At 35.3% G+C, this 15,045-nt stretch overlaps 6 protein-coding genes and 2 non-coding genes across 8 annotated transcripts; 4 read left to right on the top strand and 4 right to left on the bottom strand.

Annotated features, from left to right (window-relative positions):
• Window positions 1-488: 488 nt before the first annotated feature.
• On the bottom strand, window positions 489-2,169 carry LOC148174055 (solute carrier family 2, facilitated glucose transporter member 3-like). The gene is made up of 6 exons (XM_088036783.1): window positions 2,056-2,169; window positions 1,524-2,009; window positions 1,213-1,476; window positions 950-1,162; window positions 649-904; window positions 489-577 (listed from the first exon to the last, which is right to left on the bottom strand). The coding sequence occupies exons 1-6, from the start codon at window positions 2,167-2,169 to the stop codon at window positions 489-491; spliced, it is 1,422 nt and encodes a 473-aa protein (XP_087892909.1).
• Window positions 2,170-2,268: 99 nt separating this feature from the next.
• LOC148174054 (solute carrier family 2, facilitated glucose transporter member 1-like) lies at window positions 2,269-3,853 on the top strand. Its single transcript, XM_088036782.1, has 6 exons — window positions 2,269-2,376; window positions 2,418-2,870; window positions 2,917-3,174; window positions 3,220-3,457; window positions 3,502-3,677; window positions 3,725-3,853. Exons 1-6 carry the CDS (start codon window positions 2,269-2,271, stop codon window positions 3,851-3,853), a joined length of 1,362 nt encoding a protein of 453 aa, XP_087892908.1.
• Window positions 3,854-4,083: 230 nt separating this feature from the next.
• On the bottom strand, window positions 4,084-5,875 carry LOC148174053 (solute carrier family 2, facilitated glucose transporter member 3-like). The gene is made up of 7 exons (XM_088036780.1): window positions 5,858-5,875; window positions 5,613-5,795; window positions 5,083-5,568; window positions 4,772-5,035; window positions 4,509-4,721; window positions 4,254-4,460; window positions 4,084-4,185 (listed from the first exon to the last, which is right to left on the bottom strand). Exons 1-7 carry the CDS (start codon window positions 5,873-5,875, stop codon window positions 4,084-4,086), a joined length of 1,473 nt encoding a protein of 490 aa, XP_087892906.1.
• A 42-nt stretch (window positions 5,876-5,917) lies between these two features.
• LOC148174052 (solute carrier family 2, facilitated glucose transporter member 3-like) lies at window positions 5,918-7,560 on the bottom strand. Its single transcript, XM_088037262.1, has 6 exons — window positions 7,447-7,560; window positions 6,918-7,403; window positions 6,608-6,871; window positions 6,351-6,563; window positions 6,101-6,304; window positions 5,918-6,048 (listed from the first exon to the last, which is right to left on the bottom strand). The coding sequence occupies exons 1-6, from the start codon at window positions 7,558-7,560 to the stop codon at window positions 5,920-5,922; spliced, it is 1,410 nt and encodes a 469-aa protein (XP_087893388.1). The 3' UTR covers window positions 5,918-5,919.
• A 265-nt stretch (window positions 7,561-7,825) lies between these two features.
• On the top strand, window positions 7,826-9,451 carry LOC148174051 (solute carrier family 2, facilitated glucose transporter member 3-like). The gene is made up of 6 exons (XM_088036779.1): window positions 7,826-7,921; window positions 7,968-8,447; window positions 8,495-8,758; window positions 8,801-9,013; window positions 9,060-9,272; window positions 9,320-9,451. The coding sequence occupies exons 1-6, from the start codon at window positions 7,826-7,828 to the stop codon at window positions 9,449-9,451; spliced, it is 1,398 nt and encodes a 465-aa protein (XP_087892905.1).
• Window positions 9,452-10,845: 1,394 nt separating this feature from the next.
• On the top strand, window positions 10,846-10,926 carry TRNAK-CUU (transfer RNA lysine (anticodon CUU)). The gene is given in 2 exon segments: window positions 10,846-10,883; window positions 10,889-10,926. It is a non-coding gene; the product is annotated as a tRNA-Lys (tRNA).
• A 608-nt stretch (window positions 10,927-11,534) lies between these two features.
• On the top strand, window positions 11,535-11,615 carry TRNAK-CUU (transfer RNA lysine (anticodon CUU)). The gene is given in 2 exon segments: window positions 11,535-11,572; window positions 11,580-11,615. It is a non-coding gene; the product is annotated as a tRNA-Lys (tRNA).
• A 1,564-nt stretch (window positions 11,616-13,179) lies between these two features.
• On the bottom strand, window positions 13,180-14,582 carry LOC148174048 (ubiquitin-conjugating enzyme E2 J2-like). The gene is made up of 4 exons (XM_088036951.1): window positions 14,214-14,582; window positions 13,924-14,158; window positions 13,738-13,875; window positions 13,180-13,687 (listed from the first exon to the last, which is right to left on the bottom strand). The coding sequence occupies exons 1-4, from the start codon at window positions 14,330-14,332 to the stop codon at window positions 13,502-13,504; spliced, it is 678 nt and encodes a 225-aa protein (XP_087893077.1). The 5' UTR covers window positions 14,333-14,582; the 3' UTR covers window positions 13,180-13,501.
• Window positions 14,583-15,045: the final 463 nt, after the last annotated feature.

Genomic DNA, 15,045 nt, shown 5'->3' with positions numbered 1-15,045 from the left:
AATACAAAATTTAACAATAAATCCTTCAAATAACAATCATTTTAAAATTGGCACTTCAATTGACATTGTTGCTGATTCAATCACTAAACTTTTTTTGATTTTATTTAGTTTTTACGTAGATTTAAAGGTTGGAATTAAAGAAATTGACGCAAATATGCATTAAAACAATTGCTTACTTACAACTTCAATTCTTTTCACGCACTCGTGTGATTCTTTTTACGCACAATAAAATAACAGTCGAAATGTCAACTTTATAGAGCGTTTGTAGAAAAAAAATTAGTATAGGTACGTTTCCAAAAATAGCTATTTTACGGACTTTAAATTAAAAGTTGCCATGAACTAATAAAGCATAGTGGTTCAATTAAACAACTTTATTTATCGTAATAGGTACATTTATGAGTAAATCTAACACAATTTTTTCACTTTTTCGGTATTTTTTTTCAGGATTTTGAATTTTATGCAAAGAAACGTCATTTTTTGTGTTTATTTTAAACAATCTGATGGTAACTATGGAGGTATAGGAACTGAAATCCAAAATTAATTTTGTTTGGTTTAATTATGTTTTTGGGAGCTTTAACTAAAAAATATTGTTTGTAACACGAATTAAAAATTTTGCGGACTAGACCGCAAAAATTGTGTTTTAGGTACTTATAACAAAAATAGCTATTTCCATTTTCGCACTTTGTTCTGTATTTACCTCGCACCATGGGAATATGAAGGTGACTATAACGTTTGTCAAGCAGTTAACCGCTACGGTCACGGCAACAGCTGTTGGTCTTGCAGCCTGGTTAAAAATCTCACTGACTAAAAACCAAGTAATGGGTCCTGGTCCAATGGCATAAAAAATGACAAAGAGGTATATAAGAATGAGACAAAGCCATGCAAGTGGTTCATTATTTTTCCCCTACAAAATAACTGTGAAAAAAATTCAAAAATGCATATATTTTACAGCAAATTTCAACGATATGCTAAAAGTTATAAGAATAACTGCCATTCCACCAAAACCTTTCAAAAGAAGAGTTTTTCTTCCAGCCTTTTCAACAAGAAACAATGATATTATTGTCATTATAATCATTATAATGCCGATTACAGTTGTGAAGTATTTTGAGGTGGTTGTAGAAAATCCAGATTCAATAAAAGTGGAAGTGGAAAAGAAAAGAATCTAAAATCCAACGTAAAAGGAAAATTGAAATGAAATAAACTCCACCTTACTGCATTGATTCCACAAGATTGTTGTGCCACATGTACGACCACTGAGATCAATAGAGGAATTTTCAATTGACGGGTATGGCACACCTGTGTTAAAGACACTTCTGGGAGATTTTTTACGTTATCGTCTTCGGATTTTATAAGATCCATGTCCTCCGTAACGTCGTCACACATTCGTAGATATTGTAGAGCCTTTTTGGCTTCTTCTTCTTTTCCAATGCTAATGAGATATCTTGGTGACTCAGGACAGAAACTTAAAGTAGCAACCTGAAGGATTTTCTTAAAACAACTTTTTTAATGTCGGTAAAACTCACCTGAAATGCCCCGATGAATACCGGCACTACAAACAAATAAGGCCACAGTCTTTCAGTGCCCAGAATACAGGGTAATCCAATAATTTGAGAAAGTAAAAGTGCACACGTGAGTGCAAGCTGATACGAACTAGAAACTGCTCCTCTTAAGCGAACCGGAGCAACTTCAGATAAGTACATGGAGCACAATCCAACATTTAGTCCAATGTTTAGGCCAACAACGAATCGGCCTGTTATCAAAGTTTCCATCGATTTGACAGGCTTTGATATTCCCAACAAAATTGCTGCAGTCAAAACTAGAATGTTGGTCAAGAGAAGAGCAGTTCTTGGGCCAAATCTCCTTGTGTGTATTCCGACAAGTAGCCCTCCGAAAATCCCTCCTACATTTATCATAGCTGCTATTACGCCCCAAAGGGCGTCTTGGGTATCCTGGTCCATATAAGTTCCTGTTCTTACTTCGTAGGTTTTATTTAGCCAGTCTTTTATAATCTAAAATATGTAATGGCAAGAAACCTTTTCCGAAATGTCTAGTTACCAATTCAGGGACATTAGTGACAGCTGTGTGGTAGCCAGATACAAAGCCGGCGCCTACAGAAGCAGCGATTGTTGTAAAAATAAGTTTGGAATTAAACTTTTCCGATTTTGCCATAACAAAAATGTTTTACCCACAAAGTGACAAATAGATATCTCAAAAAACCAGAGCTAGACCGATAATGGTTTTTGATTTTTCTAATAATATCTACTAAAAATGCCACAGAATATAACATCGAAGTTCTTCTTTGCCATAACCGCAATCGCCTTTGGTTCTGGTTTCCAGCACGGATACCACACCAGCGTCCTCAGTTTACCCGCCAAAGTCAGGATTTCTTCTTTTGATGCTCATAATCCTGTTTGTAGATGTTTCAGGACTGGATCAAGAAAACTGAAGGCGAAACATCAACAACAACGTGGTCAGCAGTTGTGTCCATATTTCCTCTCGGCGGTATGGTGGGAGCGCCTTTTATTTGGTACCTGTCACTAAGACAAGGCCGCAAAACGTGTCTGATCTGGAACAACGTCTTAGTGCTATTAACAGTCATCTTGTTTTGTTCTTCCAAATTCGGAAACTCACTTGCACTTTTTATATGCGCACGTTTTACTGCCGGAGTTAACGCAGGATTTAACTCAGGAATGTGTCAAATTTTCCTGACGGAAGTTGCTCCAAGTGAAGTGCGCGGAGCCGTTGGCTGCCTCTACCAAGTGATGATTTGTTTTTCTGTTTTGTTATCACAACTATTTGGATTGGCTTTTGGTAACGAAGAAACTTGGATTGTTCTGTTTGTTCTGCCGATTATTCCTGCAGCCTTCCAAGTGATAATCTTTTAAGACGAAGGTTTGTTAATCTTACTTCTTTAAGGTCATCAGTTTATCCTACTGTCCTGAATCCCCGAAATATCTTCTGATGAGCAAAGACGACGAGAAGAAAACAATAAATGCGTTAATTTGGTTGAGAGGGAATTCAGAAGATCTAAGCAACTTAATTGAAGAAGACAGTCTAGTGAAACAATTACGGATGACTTCCATGAAGAGAGTTTTCGTCAATCAGCCTTTAAGACGTTGTTTAGTCAAATGTATATTAATGAACATTGGTCAACAAGTGTGTGGTATCAATATCGTAAGTATGTAATGTAAAAGACTTGTTACCAATACAGAATTCCAGTTGATATGCTTCTCCACGTACATAGCAGTGAACTTAGAAGAAGATATAGCTATTGTGATGATTCTACTAAGCATAATTCAAATAATAACAACTATTCTTGCTGCATTTCTTGTGGATGTGTTGGGGCGCCGCATTCTCCTAAGGAGTAGTTTTCTGGCAATGGGAATAGCAACAGTTATTTTTGCTAACATTTTGATAGTTACGATCGCACTCCTCCTCCGACATATCTTAACAATCTGTTATAGAAAAACCAAGACAGTTCCAGTTATCTCAAATATTTAGTTGTCGCCGCCTCCGGATTTTTCTTTATAAGTCACGCCATAGGTGCAGGTCCCATTCCATGGTTCATCACAGCAGAATATTTCAATTATTCGATCAGAGAATTTACCGTAGCAATAACTGTTGCTTTCAATTGGTTTTTCAATCTTATAATAAGTGGAGCTTTTTTGGAAGTGAAGGTAAGTTGTGTAATAAAGTGAGATTACAAAAACTGAGATTGTTTTAGGACGCTATCGGCAACTATGTCTTTTTGATTTTTGTCATCTTAGACTTGTTCTTCTTTTGCTACACTATCAAAATGAGCGAAGTCAATCAGATGTCACCAGTGGAGATAATTGAAGTGTTAAAAATATAAACTGTTGTCGCTATAAATTATTGTTTTGTTTGCCTGTTCTGAGTGTCCTTTTGGGAATTGAGCTTTTCTCATAATTGGTACGTTTGCGCGGTTTGTGTGGTGAACAAAATAGTGTACAAATCTCGACAAAGAACAAAACTGTTTTCTTTATTAAAATTTATTGACAACTTCTTACATTAAAACAACTATAATATAGCAGGTTGTTTATGCCCATTGACTGATAATATCATCTATGGTTCTATTTTTTGTTTCTGGTAGAAATTTCCAAAAACCAAAAAGTAGATCAAATCCAAGAGTCCGAAGATTAAAAATGTATACGAGCCAATTCCTGACTGCAAAAATAATGGCAAGAAATAAATACTTTTTTATTTATTTTTTTTTAATTATTCTCTGCATTTACCTCAAGCGATGGGTAGATAAAAGTAACTACAACGTTTGCTAAACCGTTAACGGCTACTGACAAAGCAACAGCTCGCGGTCTTGCCGACTGGTTAAAAATTTCAGTGACGAAAAACCAAGGAATGGGTCCTGGTCCTATAGCATAGAAAATAACAGAGAGGAATAAGAGGGCGAAACAAAGCCATGCAAGTGGTTCATTGTGCGGGCCCTACAAAAACAACTGTAAAGAAAATTGATACAAAAAATTGTATTTTACAGCGAACGGCATCGATATGCTAAACATTATAAGAATGACGGCCATTCCACCAAAACCTGTCAAAAGAAGAGTTTTTCTTCCAGCCATTTCAACAAGAAACAATGATACGATTGTCATTATAATCATTATAACACCGATTATTGTTGTAAAATACTTTGAGGCATTTCCAGAATATCCAATTGTAAGAAAAGTATGAGTGGAGTATAACGTAATCTGAAAGACAATGCCAAAGGTAAACTGGAATGAAATAAATTCAAACTTACGGCGGTGATTCCACTGGATTGTTGTGCCACATGTACGGCCAGAGCGATCAATAAAGGAATTTTCATCTGACGGGTTTTGCACACGTCTTTTAAAGACACTTTTGGGAGACTTCTCACGTTAGCGTCTTCGGATTTAATAAGATTGAAGTCCTCCGTAACGTCGTCAGACATTCTTAGAAATTGTAGAGCCTTTTTGGCTTCTTCTTCTTTTTCGATGCTAATGAGAAATCGTGGAGACTCAGGACATAGACTTAAAGTCGCAACCTACAAGCTTTTCTCAAAAGGACTTTCTTAATACCCGGAAAACCAACCTGAAATGCCCCAATGAATATCGGCAATATAAACAAATAAGGCCACCGTCTATAAGTGCCCAGAATAACAGGCAAACCAACGATTTGGGCCAGTAAAATTGCATTCGAGACTGCAAGTTGATACGAGCTGGAAACTGCTCCCCTTAGACGAACAGGAGCAATTTCCGATAAGTACGTGGAGCACGCGCCACAATTCAATCCAATGTTTATACCAACCACAAATCGACCTATTATGAATGTTTCTATCGCTTTGGCAGGTTTTGCTATGCTAATCAAAATTGCTGAGATCAAAACCAAAATGTTGTTTAAGAGAAGACACTTTCTTGGACCAAATTTCCTGATGTGTACTCCGACCAAGAGTCCTCCTAAGATCGCGCCGGCATTCACCATAGATGATATCAGACCACAAATAGAGTTTTGAGTGGGGAGATCCATATATGATCCGCTTCTAGTTTTATGGGTTTCATTTAACCAATTTCTAATAATCTGAAATACATAATGAAGAAACACGCTGCGGATTGCGTTTTCACCTGTCCAGGAATATTCAAGACCGATGTGTGGTACCCAGGTACAAAACCAGCGCCTGCAGAAGCAGCAATTGCAGCAAAGAGAAGTTTACGATTTAACTTTTCCGATTCAGCCATAACAAAGATGTGGAGTAATATTTTATTTAAAAAAGTGACAAATATCTCAATTGATCTCAAACAATACAGCTAGAACGATAATTTTAAGTATAACTTTTGGATAAATGCAAAAATAAAATAACTCATTAGACTGATGTATATTTCTTCATAAATTTTCAAGTTGTAATAAAATTGAAATATTGCCCCAGAAAGTCTAGGCCCATTGGCTGATAATATCATCGACTTCTCTGTTTTTGGTTTCAGGAATGAATTTCAAAATAAATAGGAAGAATACCACATCCAAAACCGCAAAGATCAAAAACACAAACGGACCAGTTTCGGCCTGCAAAAAACGTATTTTTTAGAATTTCCCCACAACACTTGGTTTTCTTTACCTCAATAGACGGAAACAATAAAGTGACTATAAAATTTGCAATATAATTAGTCGGTACGGCTAAAGAAACCGCCGTTGGTCTTGCCGCCTGGTTAAAAATCTCAGTTACTAAAAACCAAGGAATTGATCCTGCTCCAGCGGCAAAAAGAATGATGTAGATGAATACGAGGACGATGCAAGTCCATGGAATTGCTTCATTTTTGTCCTAGAAAACTAATTCTAAAAAAAATTGATAAACACTTGTATTTTACGGCGAATTTTAAAGCGATGCTCAAAATTGTAGTAACAACAGCCATTCCACCAAAACCAATAAGAAGAAGAGTTTTTCTTCCAGCAACTTCAACAAGGTACACCGATACGATCGTCATTAAGACGTTCACAACGCCGATTCCGATTGTGGCGAATTTCGGGCTGTCACCAGTTAGCCCAGCTTTGTAAAAAGTGTCAGTTGAGTAAAAGATGACCTGAAAGACGACGGTAAACTTGAATTAAATAATCTGAAACTTACGGCGTTGATTCCACTGAATTGTTGCGCCAACATTATAACCAGAGCGATCATGAGAGGAATTTTTAATTGACGGGTTGCAAACATGTCTTTTAAAGTCACTTTGGGGAGACTCTTCACATTGGCATCTTCCGATTTGATAAGATTTAAGTCCTCGCTAATGTTATCAGACATTCGAAGATACTTTAAAGATTTTTGAGCTTCTTCTTCTTTGTTTATACTAATCAGATGTCTTGGAGACTCAGGACAAAACCATAAAGTGACAACCTAGTAGGTTTTCTAAAGGATGGATCTCCAATGGGGTGCTACTTACTTGAAATATGCTAAAGAATATCGGCAGAACGAACAATAAAGGCCAAGTGTCCTCGCCGCCAAGAACATACTGCAGTCCAACGATTTGGGCGATTAAAATTGAAATTGTTATCACAAGCTGATAGACACTGGATATAGAGCCTCGAAGACTTACAGGAGAAATTTCGGACAAGTACATGGGGCACAACCCAGCATTCAGCCCACAGTTTATACCAATAATAAATCGGCCGATTATCATCGACTCGAAAGATTTTATTGTTTTTGCCAATCCCATCAAAACTGTCGCAATCACAACTAAAATGTTGTTTAAGAGAAGACCAGTCCTTGGGCCAAATTTCTTTGCGATTATTCCGTTAAGGAGTCCTCCTACGATCCCCCCGACATTCAAGATAGATGTAGTCACTCCCCATATGAGGTTTAAGGTAGGAGCATCCATAAACGTTCCTGTTCTTATATAGTAAGCATCAAATAGCCATCCTTTCAAAATCTGAAAAATGGACTGAGAAGAAAATACTGAAATTTGTATTTACCACTTGGGGGACATTTATGACTCCTGTATGATAGCCATGTTGAAAGCCAGAGCCTATAGCAGAGGCAATAATGCTGAAGACGAGTTTCCTATTGAACTTTTCTATCTCAGCCATGTGAAATCATTTGAAAAAAAAGTGACAAATAAATATATTTCAAACAATCACAGCTGGAACGATAATTTTGGGTAACAACAAACATTTTTACAAAGTAGCAAAATGCCGCGGAATTTACAAACGAATCCAAGGAAGAGTCTCAATGTCTTCGTTCTAATGAACTAAGAAACATTTCTATTGATCGCGAGGTCGTCACTTGTGCCTAATTTCTCTAGTGTCAAGAATTAGAAATATGTCAACACGAACATGACACTTTTTTCCCACCATGAACTTGAAATTTATGTTTGCCGTCGTAGCCATCGCTGGGGGTTCAGCATTCCATCACGGTTTCCACGCAGGGTTACTTAATCTTCTGATTAATGTAATCAATACGTATTTTATTGTTTAAGCTTCTATGTTTGTTATAGGTGATTCAAGAATGGATGATGAATATACATCTTGAACGGACTGAGAGTAGTTGGTCCAAATTATATATTGCACAGGGTTTTGTTTTTGCTTCTTTCTCTCTGGGAGGAATTGTCGGAAGTCTCCTTATTTGCGTTTTTTCGGATCTGCTAGGAAGAAAAATGTCTCTAATAGTAAATAACCTTATAGCGATTATCGCTGTGCTCTTACACTCAATGGCATATGTCTTCGATTCATACGAACTGCTGATGATTGGCCGGTTTACCATCGGCGTATCTGCATCTTTAGGAAGCGGCATCACTCTGATGTATTTGGTGGAAATATCTCCATACTGCATCCGGGGTATGGTGGGCAGTTTTTACTACGTTGTGGTAGCTGCGTCATTGTCATATGCTCACGTTTTCGGTCTTAAAGAAATACTAGGAGTTAAAGGCAAGTGGCCGTATATGTTCCTCTTCTGTCTGATCCCAACAGTTTGCCAAGTACGATCTAACAGCCCAATTCGTGTTAAAAATATTCTCGGTTTAAGGTAGTTATGTTGTTGTTTTGTCCAGAAAGCCCCAAGTACCTAGGTATTGTTAAAAAAGACGAAGACGGAACGGAAGATGCTCTACTTTGGTTGCGAGATGACGATATTATAGACGAATTAGAGGATCTTAAAGAAGAAATTGAGATGTTAGAAGACCAGGGGCCAGTGAATTTGGAACGCATGTTGTCAAAACAAGAGTTGCGATCACCTCTTATCATTTCTACAGTGATATTCCTCGGACAACAATTGTGTGGAATTGACGCAGTAAGTACAGTAGTTTACAAATAAAGATAACACAGTTTCTAGGTGTTATTCTTCTCTACTTACATTTTTCTGTACTTACAATATGAACTTGATCGTTCAATAAATTTGGCGATTGGTCTTACTATTACTAACGTGGTTGGAGCTATCATTGGAATGATTCTAATGGATAAAGTTGGAAGGAAGCTCTTGCTCATGGGAAGTTTAACTGGAATGCTCGTTTGTCTATTATGTTTTACCTGCACAATTCTATTAGCTGTAATTTTCACGTTTTCATTGATATGATCCTAAAATTAATTTTTAGGGTGTTGGAAAAGTTCCCCATAGTATTGTACATGTCGCTGTAGTCTCAATGTATTTTTATGTACTAACGTATGCCGTTGGAGTTGGAGTTATACCGTGGTTTTACGCAGCAGAGCTTAACAATCAAAATGCAAGAGCTATGGCAATGACAATTGGTCTCGCTCTCAACTGGACTGTTAATTTGACTATAATCATGTCTTTCAGTAGACTTTTTGTAAGCACCAACAAAGAAACTCCGACATCAATAATTTATTTTTATAGATTTATATGGGGCATTATATCTTCTTTATATTTGCCGTATGTGACTTCTTGATTCTGGTGTTTGCTACAATGACAATGAGAGAAACTATGAACATGGAGACTTTGGATATTGTAGACTTATTTTATGACTAATATATGGGGCAGTTTTAAAACAGCGATAAATTTAACTCATTTTAGGACCAATGAGAAATCAATGATTTAAATCAAAGATTTAAACAGTAAAAAAAAAAGTTTTAATAGCACAAATTACTACTACAATAGGTAGGTAGGTATACATGGTCCATTGTAGTGTATTCTTCTCCGTTGTTTAGGTCTAAATTACTTCATGTTTTTTGACAAATAATAATAAAATAACGAAACAAAAAAAGTGATGATTCATAGAACATATTTCATTTTAATAAAGTGGCACGCATGTTTTGTATATTTGATTTTACAAATAAAGAATTTTTTTTTATGTTTGATGTAACGATCAAAATATAGAATAGAACATTGATTTCTATAATTTATAATAATTGATATTTATTATATTTATTATTATTTATTATACGATAATTGTAACAAAAAAGAAGGAAAAATAAACAGATAAAAATCGCTGTATAAGAGTGTAAGAACGCAAATTATTCACGACAAAAATCAGTTATTCTCGAGATAGGAAAAAATATTAATAAACAGAAGTAAATCATTGCAAATATGATTCTAATATGACTAAAACACACAACGGTAAACAATGGCTCGTTAGCTCAGGTGGTTAGAGCACCGTTTATTAATTTAAGCTTATAAGCGAAGGTCGTGGGTTCGAATCCCACATGAGCCCGACACCCATTTTACCACTTTTAACAAAAAAAAAAAACAATTTTGGGAATTTCTCATTCTGCTCTATCTATTAAAGAAAAACTCAATCATATATTCTATACAAACAGACACATATGCACTACAATACATGTCCAAAGTTGTTCTTATATTCTAAACTTTTTTATACAGAATGTTCCAGAATTATTGCAAAAAAACTTCTTTAGAATTTAGATCTTATTAATATCAACAAAAATTTCCCCTAAAAAAAGTTAAGAGATTTAATAGCACAAATTACTCTACTATGATAGGCAAATGTAGGTATACAAACATGGTCCCATTGTCGTGTGTTCTTATTCAATGCAAAATGTTTTGAGAAATCACTTTTTGTATTGCTTTATATTTTTATGCGTAAAGATAATAAAATGACGTAGCAAAAAAATCGATGATTCATAGGACAGGACATTTACCGAATTGGCGCACATGTCAGTGTTTGATCTAATAGACAAAATTTCGAAGAAAACATTGATTTCTATAATTTATACCTATTAAAATGTTAGTAAATAAATGCCCGTACGTTTAAAGATGGCAAGAATTGACGCAGCCGAAAAGGACGAATTGTGCTTCGGTCACCGCTCGCAACTCAATCTTTCGCGACTCCTAAAACGCACAAACTGTAATTTATTACAATTGTGATTGCAAGTAATATAGCATTACAACAAATAATTGTAAACAACGGCTCGTTAGCTCAGGTGGTTAGAGCACCGCACTCTTGAACTTATGAGCGGAGGTCGTGGGTTCGAATCCCACATGAGCCCAACACTCATTTTACCATTTTTGAGAAAAAAAAAATTCAATTTTGCGAACTTCTGATTCTGCTCTGGCTATTAATGAAAAACTCAATCATATATTCTATAAAAACCGACAGATATGCTGATAGGCAATTTGAATTGCATGTCCAAAGTTATTCTTATTCTAAGCTTTTTTATGCAGAATGTTCCACAATTTCTGCAAAAAACACACAGAAATTTGGAACTCATTAATATCAACATAAATTTCCTCTAAAAAAAGAGTTTTAACAGCAAAAATTACTCTACTATGATGGGCAAATGTAGGTATACAACATGGTCCATTTTCGTGTGCTCTTATTCATTGCATAATGCTTTTATAATTCACTTTTTTGTATCACTTTATGCTTTTATGCGCAAAAATAATAAAATGACGAAGCAAAAAAAATCGATGATTCACAGGACATGTTTCATTTAGCCGAGCTAGACGCATGTCTCTTTGATGTTTGATGTAATAGAGAAAATATCAAATAAAACATTTACTATCATTCATAATAAAAAATTTAGTATAATAAACAGGAGTAATTTATTACAATTGTGATTAAAATATGCCATTACAACAAATAATAGTAAATAACGGCTCGTTAGCTCAGATGGTTAGAGCACCGCACTCTTGAACTTATAAGCGGAGGTCGTGGGTTCGAATCCCACATGAGCCCTACATCCTTTTTACCATTTTTAAGAAAAAAAAAATGAATTTTGCAAACTTAATCATATTCTATAAAAACGACAGAGATGTCATGTTGTGTACTTCCGAACTGTGAAATTAAATTCGTATGTCAAGAAAAGCGAATTATGGGTTTTTCGTATTCCTCGGTTTTATATGACATAAATTTTCGTTTTTTCCATAATCTCCTGTTTTCTACTGCAGTCTTCATCGTACTAATTACTATTCTTGGCCTTTACTCTTTGTTCTCAGTCTTATGTATCTTCTTTATCACAATTGATCTTTATTCTGTTGTGGTTTGGACTGACTAGTCTAGTTTCTTATGTTATGTTGTCCTTTGACTTACTCGAAAATATATTTTTTCTAATTTGCTGTTGTAACGAAGCTATTTCCACCTTCGTTTTAAATGCATTTCTACATAGGATGCGTTAATAGCTTCGTGTTACTATAACAATGTAAAATTAAAAAAAAAACTTAATACATATGCAAATTAGAAAAAATACCATAAAAAAACTCGTTTGTAAAACTTAAAAGAACTCATCGTATTTTAACAATTCGTTTTTAATACAATATTTCGTTATCCAGAAGCGTTAGGAAATATAACTAACATTTTCTTTATTTGTCGTATTATCTATTTGCAGAAGATTTCATATGAAAGTGGTCCTTCCATCTTTCAATGTTTCCAAACTAGAATATTTAAAACACTTAAAGTAAGGAAAGAGTTGTTTTCAGTAAGTGGTAATAAGAAGAAATTGTTTTTGTCTTTTTATTGCCTCCATTTTTATTTTTTACTTTAGCACAATCTGATCGTTCGCAATTCCATAATTTCCTTTTTTTCTGTTTCTTAGATAACATCTGCAAATGAGGTATATGCAACATGTAAATAGTTTTTTTACACCTTGCTATGAGAATTTACATAACTGCCAACAAATTCTTTAGTTAATTACTGACATTCGTCCGAGGATGACTGTCTGATATTAGTGAAGTATTTTCGCGGTTTTCCTGTGGCCAAAATGGCACAAAGTTGCGTGTTTTTGTAGTGAAATGCAAGAAATGTGTGGCTTCTCTTGTTCGCGTTCACTAAAACAGTTTCCCTAATCTGCGTTTTTTTTTCCAGGATTATTTGGGCACTTCAAATTGTATGTGGTCGGCAACGTCCTAAGCTGATCGAATTCTAAATTTCTAAAGAATCCTGTAAGTCACATTTAAATTATTTTAATGCAAATATGTGATAATGAGCTTTAACGACTTAGAAATTGATTTTAAAGTCATTATTTTCAGTAATAGTTGAAAGTTGATGTTTCAAATCAAATCACTGAAATTTTCTTGTAATTAGTACTTCAGAAAAGGTAATTGTGTTCTTTCTTAATCGAATCCGTTATCATTTTTCGTCTGATTAAACTAGTCATAACGTTATTCTCACAAATGCAGTAAACACAAAATACAAAGTAACAAATTAATCACCACACTTAAATTCAAGAGTCCGAGATTAATAAGATTTGTCCGGAAATAAACATGTTTTGAACACATTTCTGATAAGGAATCACGAAAACGAATTTTGGAAAATGAGAAAAAATATGTTTAATATTATAATCATTATGATACAAATATTAATAACAACAGTAATACTAAAGTTGCAATATATTACATGGGTTATTTACATTGAGAGATTTAACTCAATTGCAAGGAAAAACTCGTGAAAGAAGTTTCCCGTAACAAGTTACCTGCATCTAAAATCTAAACCTGTCGTGCTCTATAAAAAATTCTCTTAAATTTTCTATAAACATCAAAGAGAATCCTGCGTCGATCTCCCGAACTCGAAAAACTAAAACCAAGAAAATAGAAAAGATAAGATGAGACTTGGATAACTTGGAGGCCCTAATTAGTTTCAGACGCCGTTGTTATTACCACGTATTTGACCGTAATCGCGAATGCAGCAACACCAATAAATACTATCAAATTAGTAATACATGATTGAAAACTGCTGGGCTCTGTTACTGACCGGGAGGGCTTCTGGGTGTCGGGCACGTTGTTATTCGCATTGCTCCGTTGTGTTAACACCTCCTGGAAAATCAAATGGAAATCAAAACCAAGAGAGTTAATAAAAAATCAACCTGAATTTTTGAAACAGTGTCTGGAAACAAATCACAAAATTCCTTGTCCTTGAGATTGAATTCTAGAGAATGGTATGCAAACTGCCGCTTATCGTACTCGGAAGTCTCTATGCTACCAAGCGTGGGGCTCTTTTCCAACTGTAAAAACTCTTTTATTTAAGAAGTTGAGATTTGAATTTGATTTACCATAAAACTGAGGAGTCCCGTGAGGATGGTGGAGACGCTCCACGCAGGGTTCCATGTATCTGGATGAAAATCAGATATACTCAAACACAGTTTTTTGTTGGTTCTAAACCGTCCATTGGGTGTTATCATGTAGATAGATGGAGGCTTAAAAGGGAACTCTCTTGGAAAAACCAGCTTCCCGTGGTAAAATCCCCCTTCATATGGACTGTTTTCAGGTCCACACACAACATAATGCCTGTCAATTACATAATAATAACAACAATACTGAAACTCCAACTCAGTGCACTTACCATTCCAAAATATTCGATGGCAGCGGCTCCGCAGTAATGTATGGTACAGGATCTCGTTTTAATCTTAAATAATCTTGTTTTAGTCTGGAAGTAGCACTATTGGGTTTACGATTCGACATTTTGAACTGTTATTAAATTGCGAAGTTGTACATTATTGGAAGTAAGGTTACGAGTACTGGAGCGCACTTATTTACGATTCCTTATCATGAGTATCACTGTGGACACGTAATCAGACAAAGTCTAGATATCGGGAAGAGTTTTTCTGATGGTACACTTGCAATTTTTTCGAAATTTCCAAAAACTTAGTATTTTGACAAGTGACGTGATGGCTGACTGTCATTACTGTCATTTCACTGACTTGGGGAATTTTGGATTTCAAGGTTCTTTGGCAGGCCAGTATGCGATTCGTCGTTCATGACAACATTTTTTGAACGAGCCAACGAAACAGGGAGAAGTTTTAATCGGTCATTTGCTGCGATTGTGAAAAAGTAAGTGTTTTTGCACAGATTTAGGTTCAAAAGTAGTCGTTTAGTGAACTCTGCCTTTTGCACAGTTTTTGCTTAGATACGATTAATCAGCTGTAAAATTGACGTTTGATGGTACAGTAGACTCCCGATAATTTAAAATGCAAGGGACCTGGCAAACAGTTCAAATTACCGCGAGTTCAAAATATAGTGTGATTCAAATAATCCAGAGAAAGACAAGAAAAAATTCTAATAAACGAGAATTTAAAGGCAAACAGACAATTGTCGGAATAAACAAACCAATCAGAGACGAGAGCGGAAAATCCACTAACTCCACTTTGACGAAATATCATACAACTATTGTAATA

The sequence above is a fragment of the Gnatocerus cornutus genome, chromosome 5 (genome assembly GCF_029298725.1).
Source record: "Gnatocerus cornutus isolate USDA-ARS CGAHR chromosome 5, icGnaCorn1.1, whole genome shotgun sequence".
Lineage (NCBI taxonomy): Eukaryota > Metazoa > Arthropoda > Insecta > Coleoptera > Tenebrionidae > Gnatocerus > Gnatocerus cornutus.
The sequence above is the reverse complement of the archived record's forward strand: the minus strand, read 5'-3'. Positions and strand labels throughout refer to the sequence as shown.

What these genes read in the sequence shown, in the direction of transcription:
- LOC148174053 (XM_088036780.1), bottom strand. An exon ending in TCTTGAATATTCCTGGACAG is followed by an intron (nt 5,569 to 5,612) that starts GTGAAAACGCAA and finishes TATGTATTTCAG; the next exon opens with ATTATTAGAAATTGGTTAAA. An exon ending in AATCCAGTGGAATCACCGCC is followed by an intron (nt 4,722 to 4,771) that starts GTAAGTTTGAAT and finishes ATTGTCTTTCAG; the next exon opens with ATTACGTTATACTCCACTCA.
- LOC148174052 (XM_088037262.1), bottom strand. Translation starts at nt 7,560, where the DNA reads ATGGCTGAGATAGAAAAGTTCAATAGGAAACTCGTCTTCAGCATTATT. An exon ending in GCATCGCTTTAAAATTCGCC is followed by an intron (nt 6,305 to 6,350) that starts GTAAAATACAAG and finishes TTAGTTTTCTAG; the next exon opens with GACAAAAATGAAGCAATTCC. An exon ending in TATTGTTTCCGTCTATTGAG is followed by an intron (nt 6,049 to 6,100) that starts GTAAAGAAAACC and finishes CGTTTTTTGCAG; the next exon opens with GCCGAAACTGGTCCGTTTGT.
- LOC148174054 (XM_088036782.1), top strand. Translation starts at nt 2,269, where the DNA reads ATGCCACAGAATATAACATCGAAGTTCTTCTTTGCCATAACCGCAATC. An exon ending in TCCTCAGTTTACCCGCCAAA is followed by an intron (nt 2,377 to 2,417) that starts GTCAGGATTTCT and finishes TCCTGTTTGTAG; the next exon opens with ATGTTTCAGGACTGGATCAA. An exon ending in CCGACATATCTTAACAATCT is followed by an intron (nt 3,458 to 3,501) that starts GTTATAGAAAAA and finishes TCAAATATTTAG; the next exon opens with TTGTCGCCGCCTCCGGATTT.
- LOC148174055 (XM_088036783.1), bottom strand. Translation starts at nt 2,169, where the DNA reads ATGGCAAAATCGGAAAAGTTTAATTCCAAACTTATTTTTACAACAATC. An exon ending in TCACTAATGTCCCTGAATTG is followed by an intron (nt 2,010 to 2,055) that starts GTAACTAGACAT and finishes TACATATTTTAG; the next exon opens with ATTATAAAAGACTGGCTAAA. An exon ending in TATTCATCGGGGCATTTCAG is followed by an intron (nt 1,477 to 1,523) that starts GTGAGTTTTACC and finishes AAAATCCTTCAG; the next exon opens with GTTGCTACTTTAAGTTTCTG.
- LOC148174051 (XM_088036779.1), top strand. Translation starts at nt 7,826, where the DNA reads ATGAACTTGAAATTTATGTTTGCCGTCGTAGCCATCGCTGGGGGTTCA. An exon ending in TGATCCCAACAGTTTGCCAA is followed by an intron (nt 8,448 to 8,494) that starts GTACGATCTAAC and finishes TCTCGGTTTAAG; the next exon opens with GTAGTTATGTTGTTGTTTTG. An exon ending in TGTCTTTCAGTAGACTTTTT is followed by an intron (nt 9,273 to 9,319) that starts GTAAGCACCAAC and finishes TTATTTTTATAG; the next exon opens with ATTTATATGGGGCATTATAT.
- LOC148174048 (XM_088036951.1), bottom strand. Translation starts at nt 14,332, where the DNA reads ATGTCGAATCGTAAACCCAATAGTGCTACTTCCAGACTAAAACAAGAT. An exon ending in CGGGACTCCTCAGTTTTATG is followed by an intron (nt 13,876 to 13,923) that starts GTAAATCAAATT and finishes GAGTTTTTACAG; the next exon opens with TTGGAAAAGAGCCCCACGCT. An exon ending in ACACTGTTTCAAAAATTCAG is followed by an intron (nt 13,688 to 13,737) that starts GTTGATTTTTTA and finishes TTGATTTTCCAG; the next exon opens with GAGGTGTTAACACAACGGAG.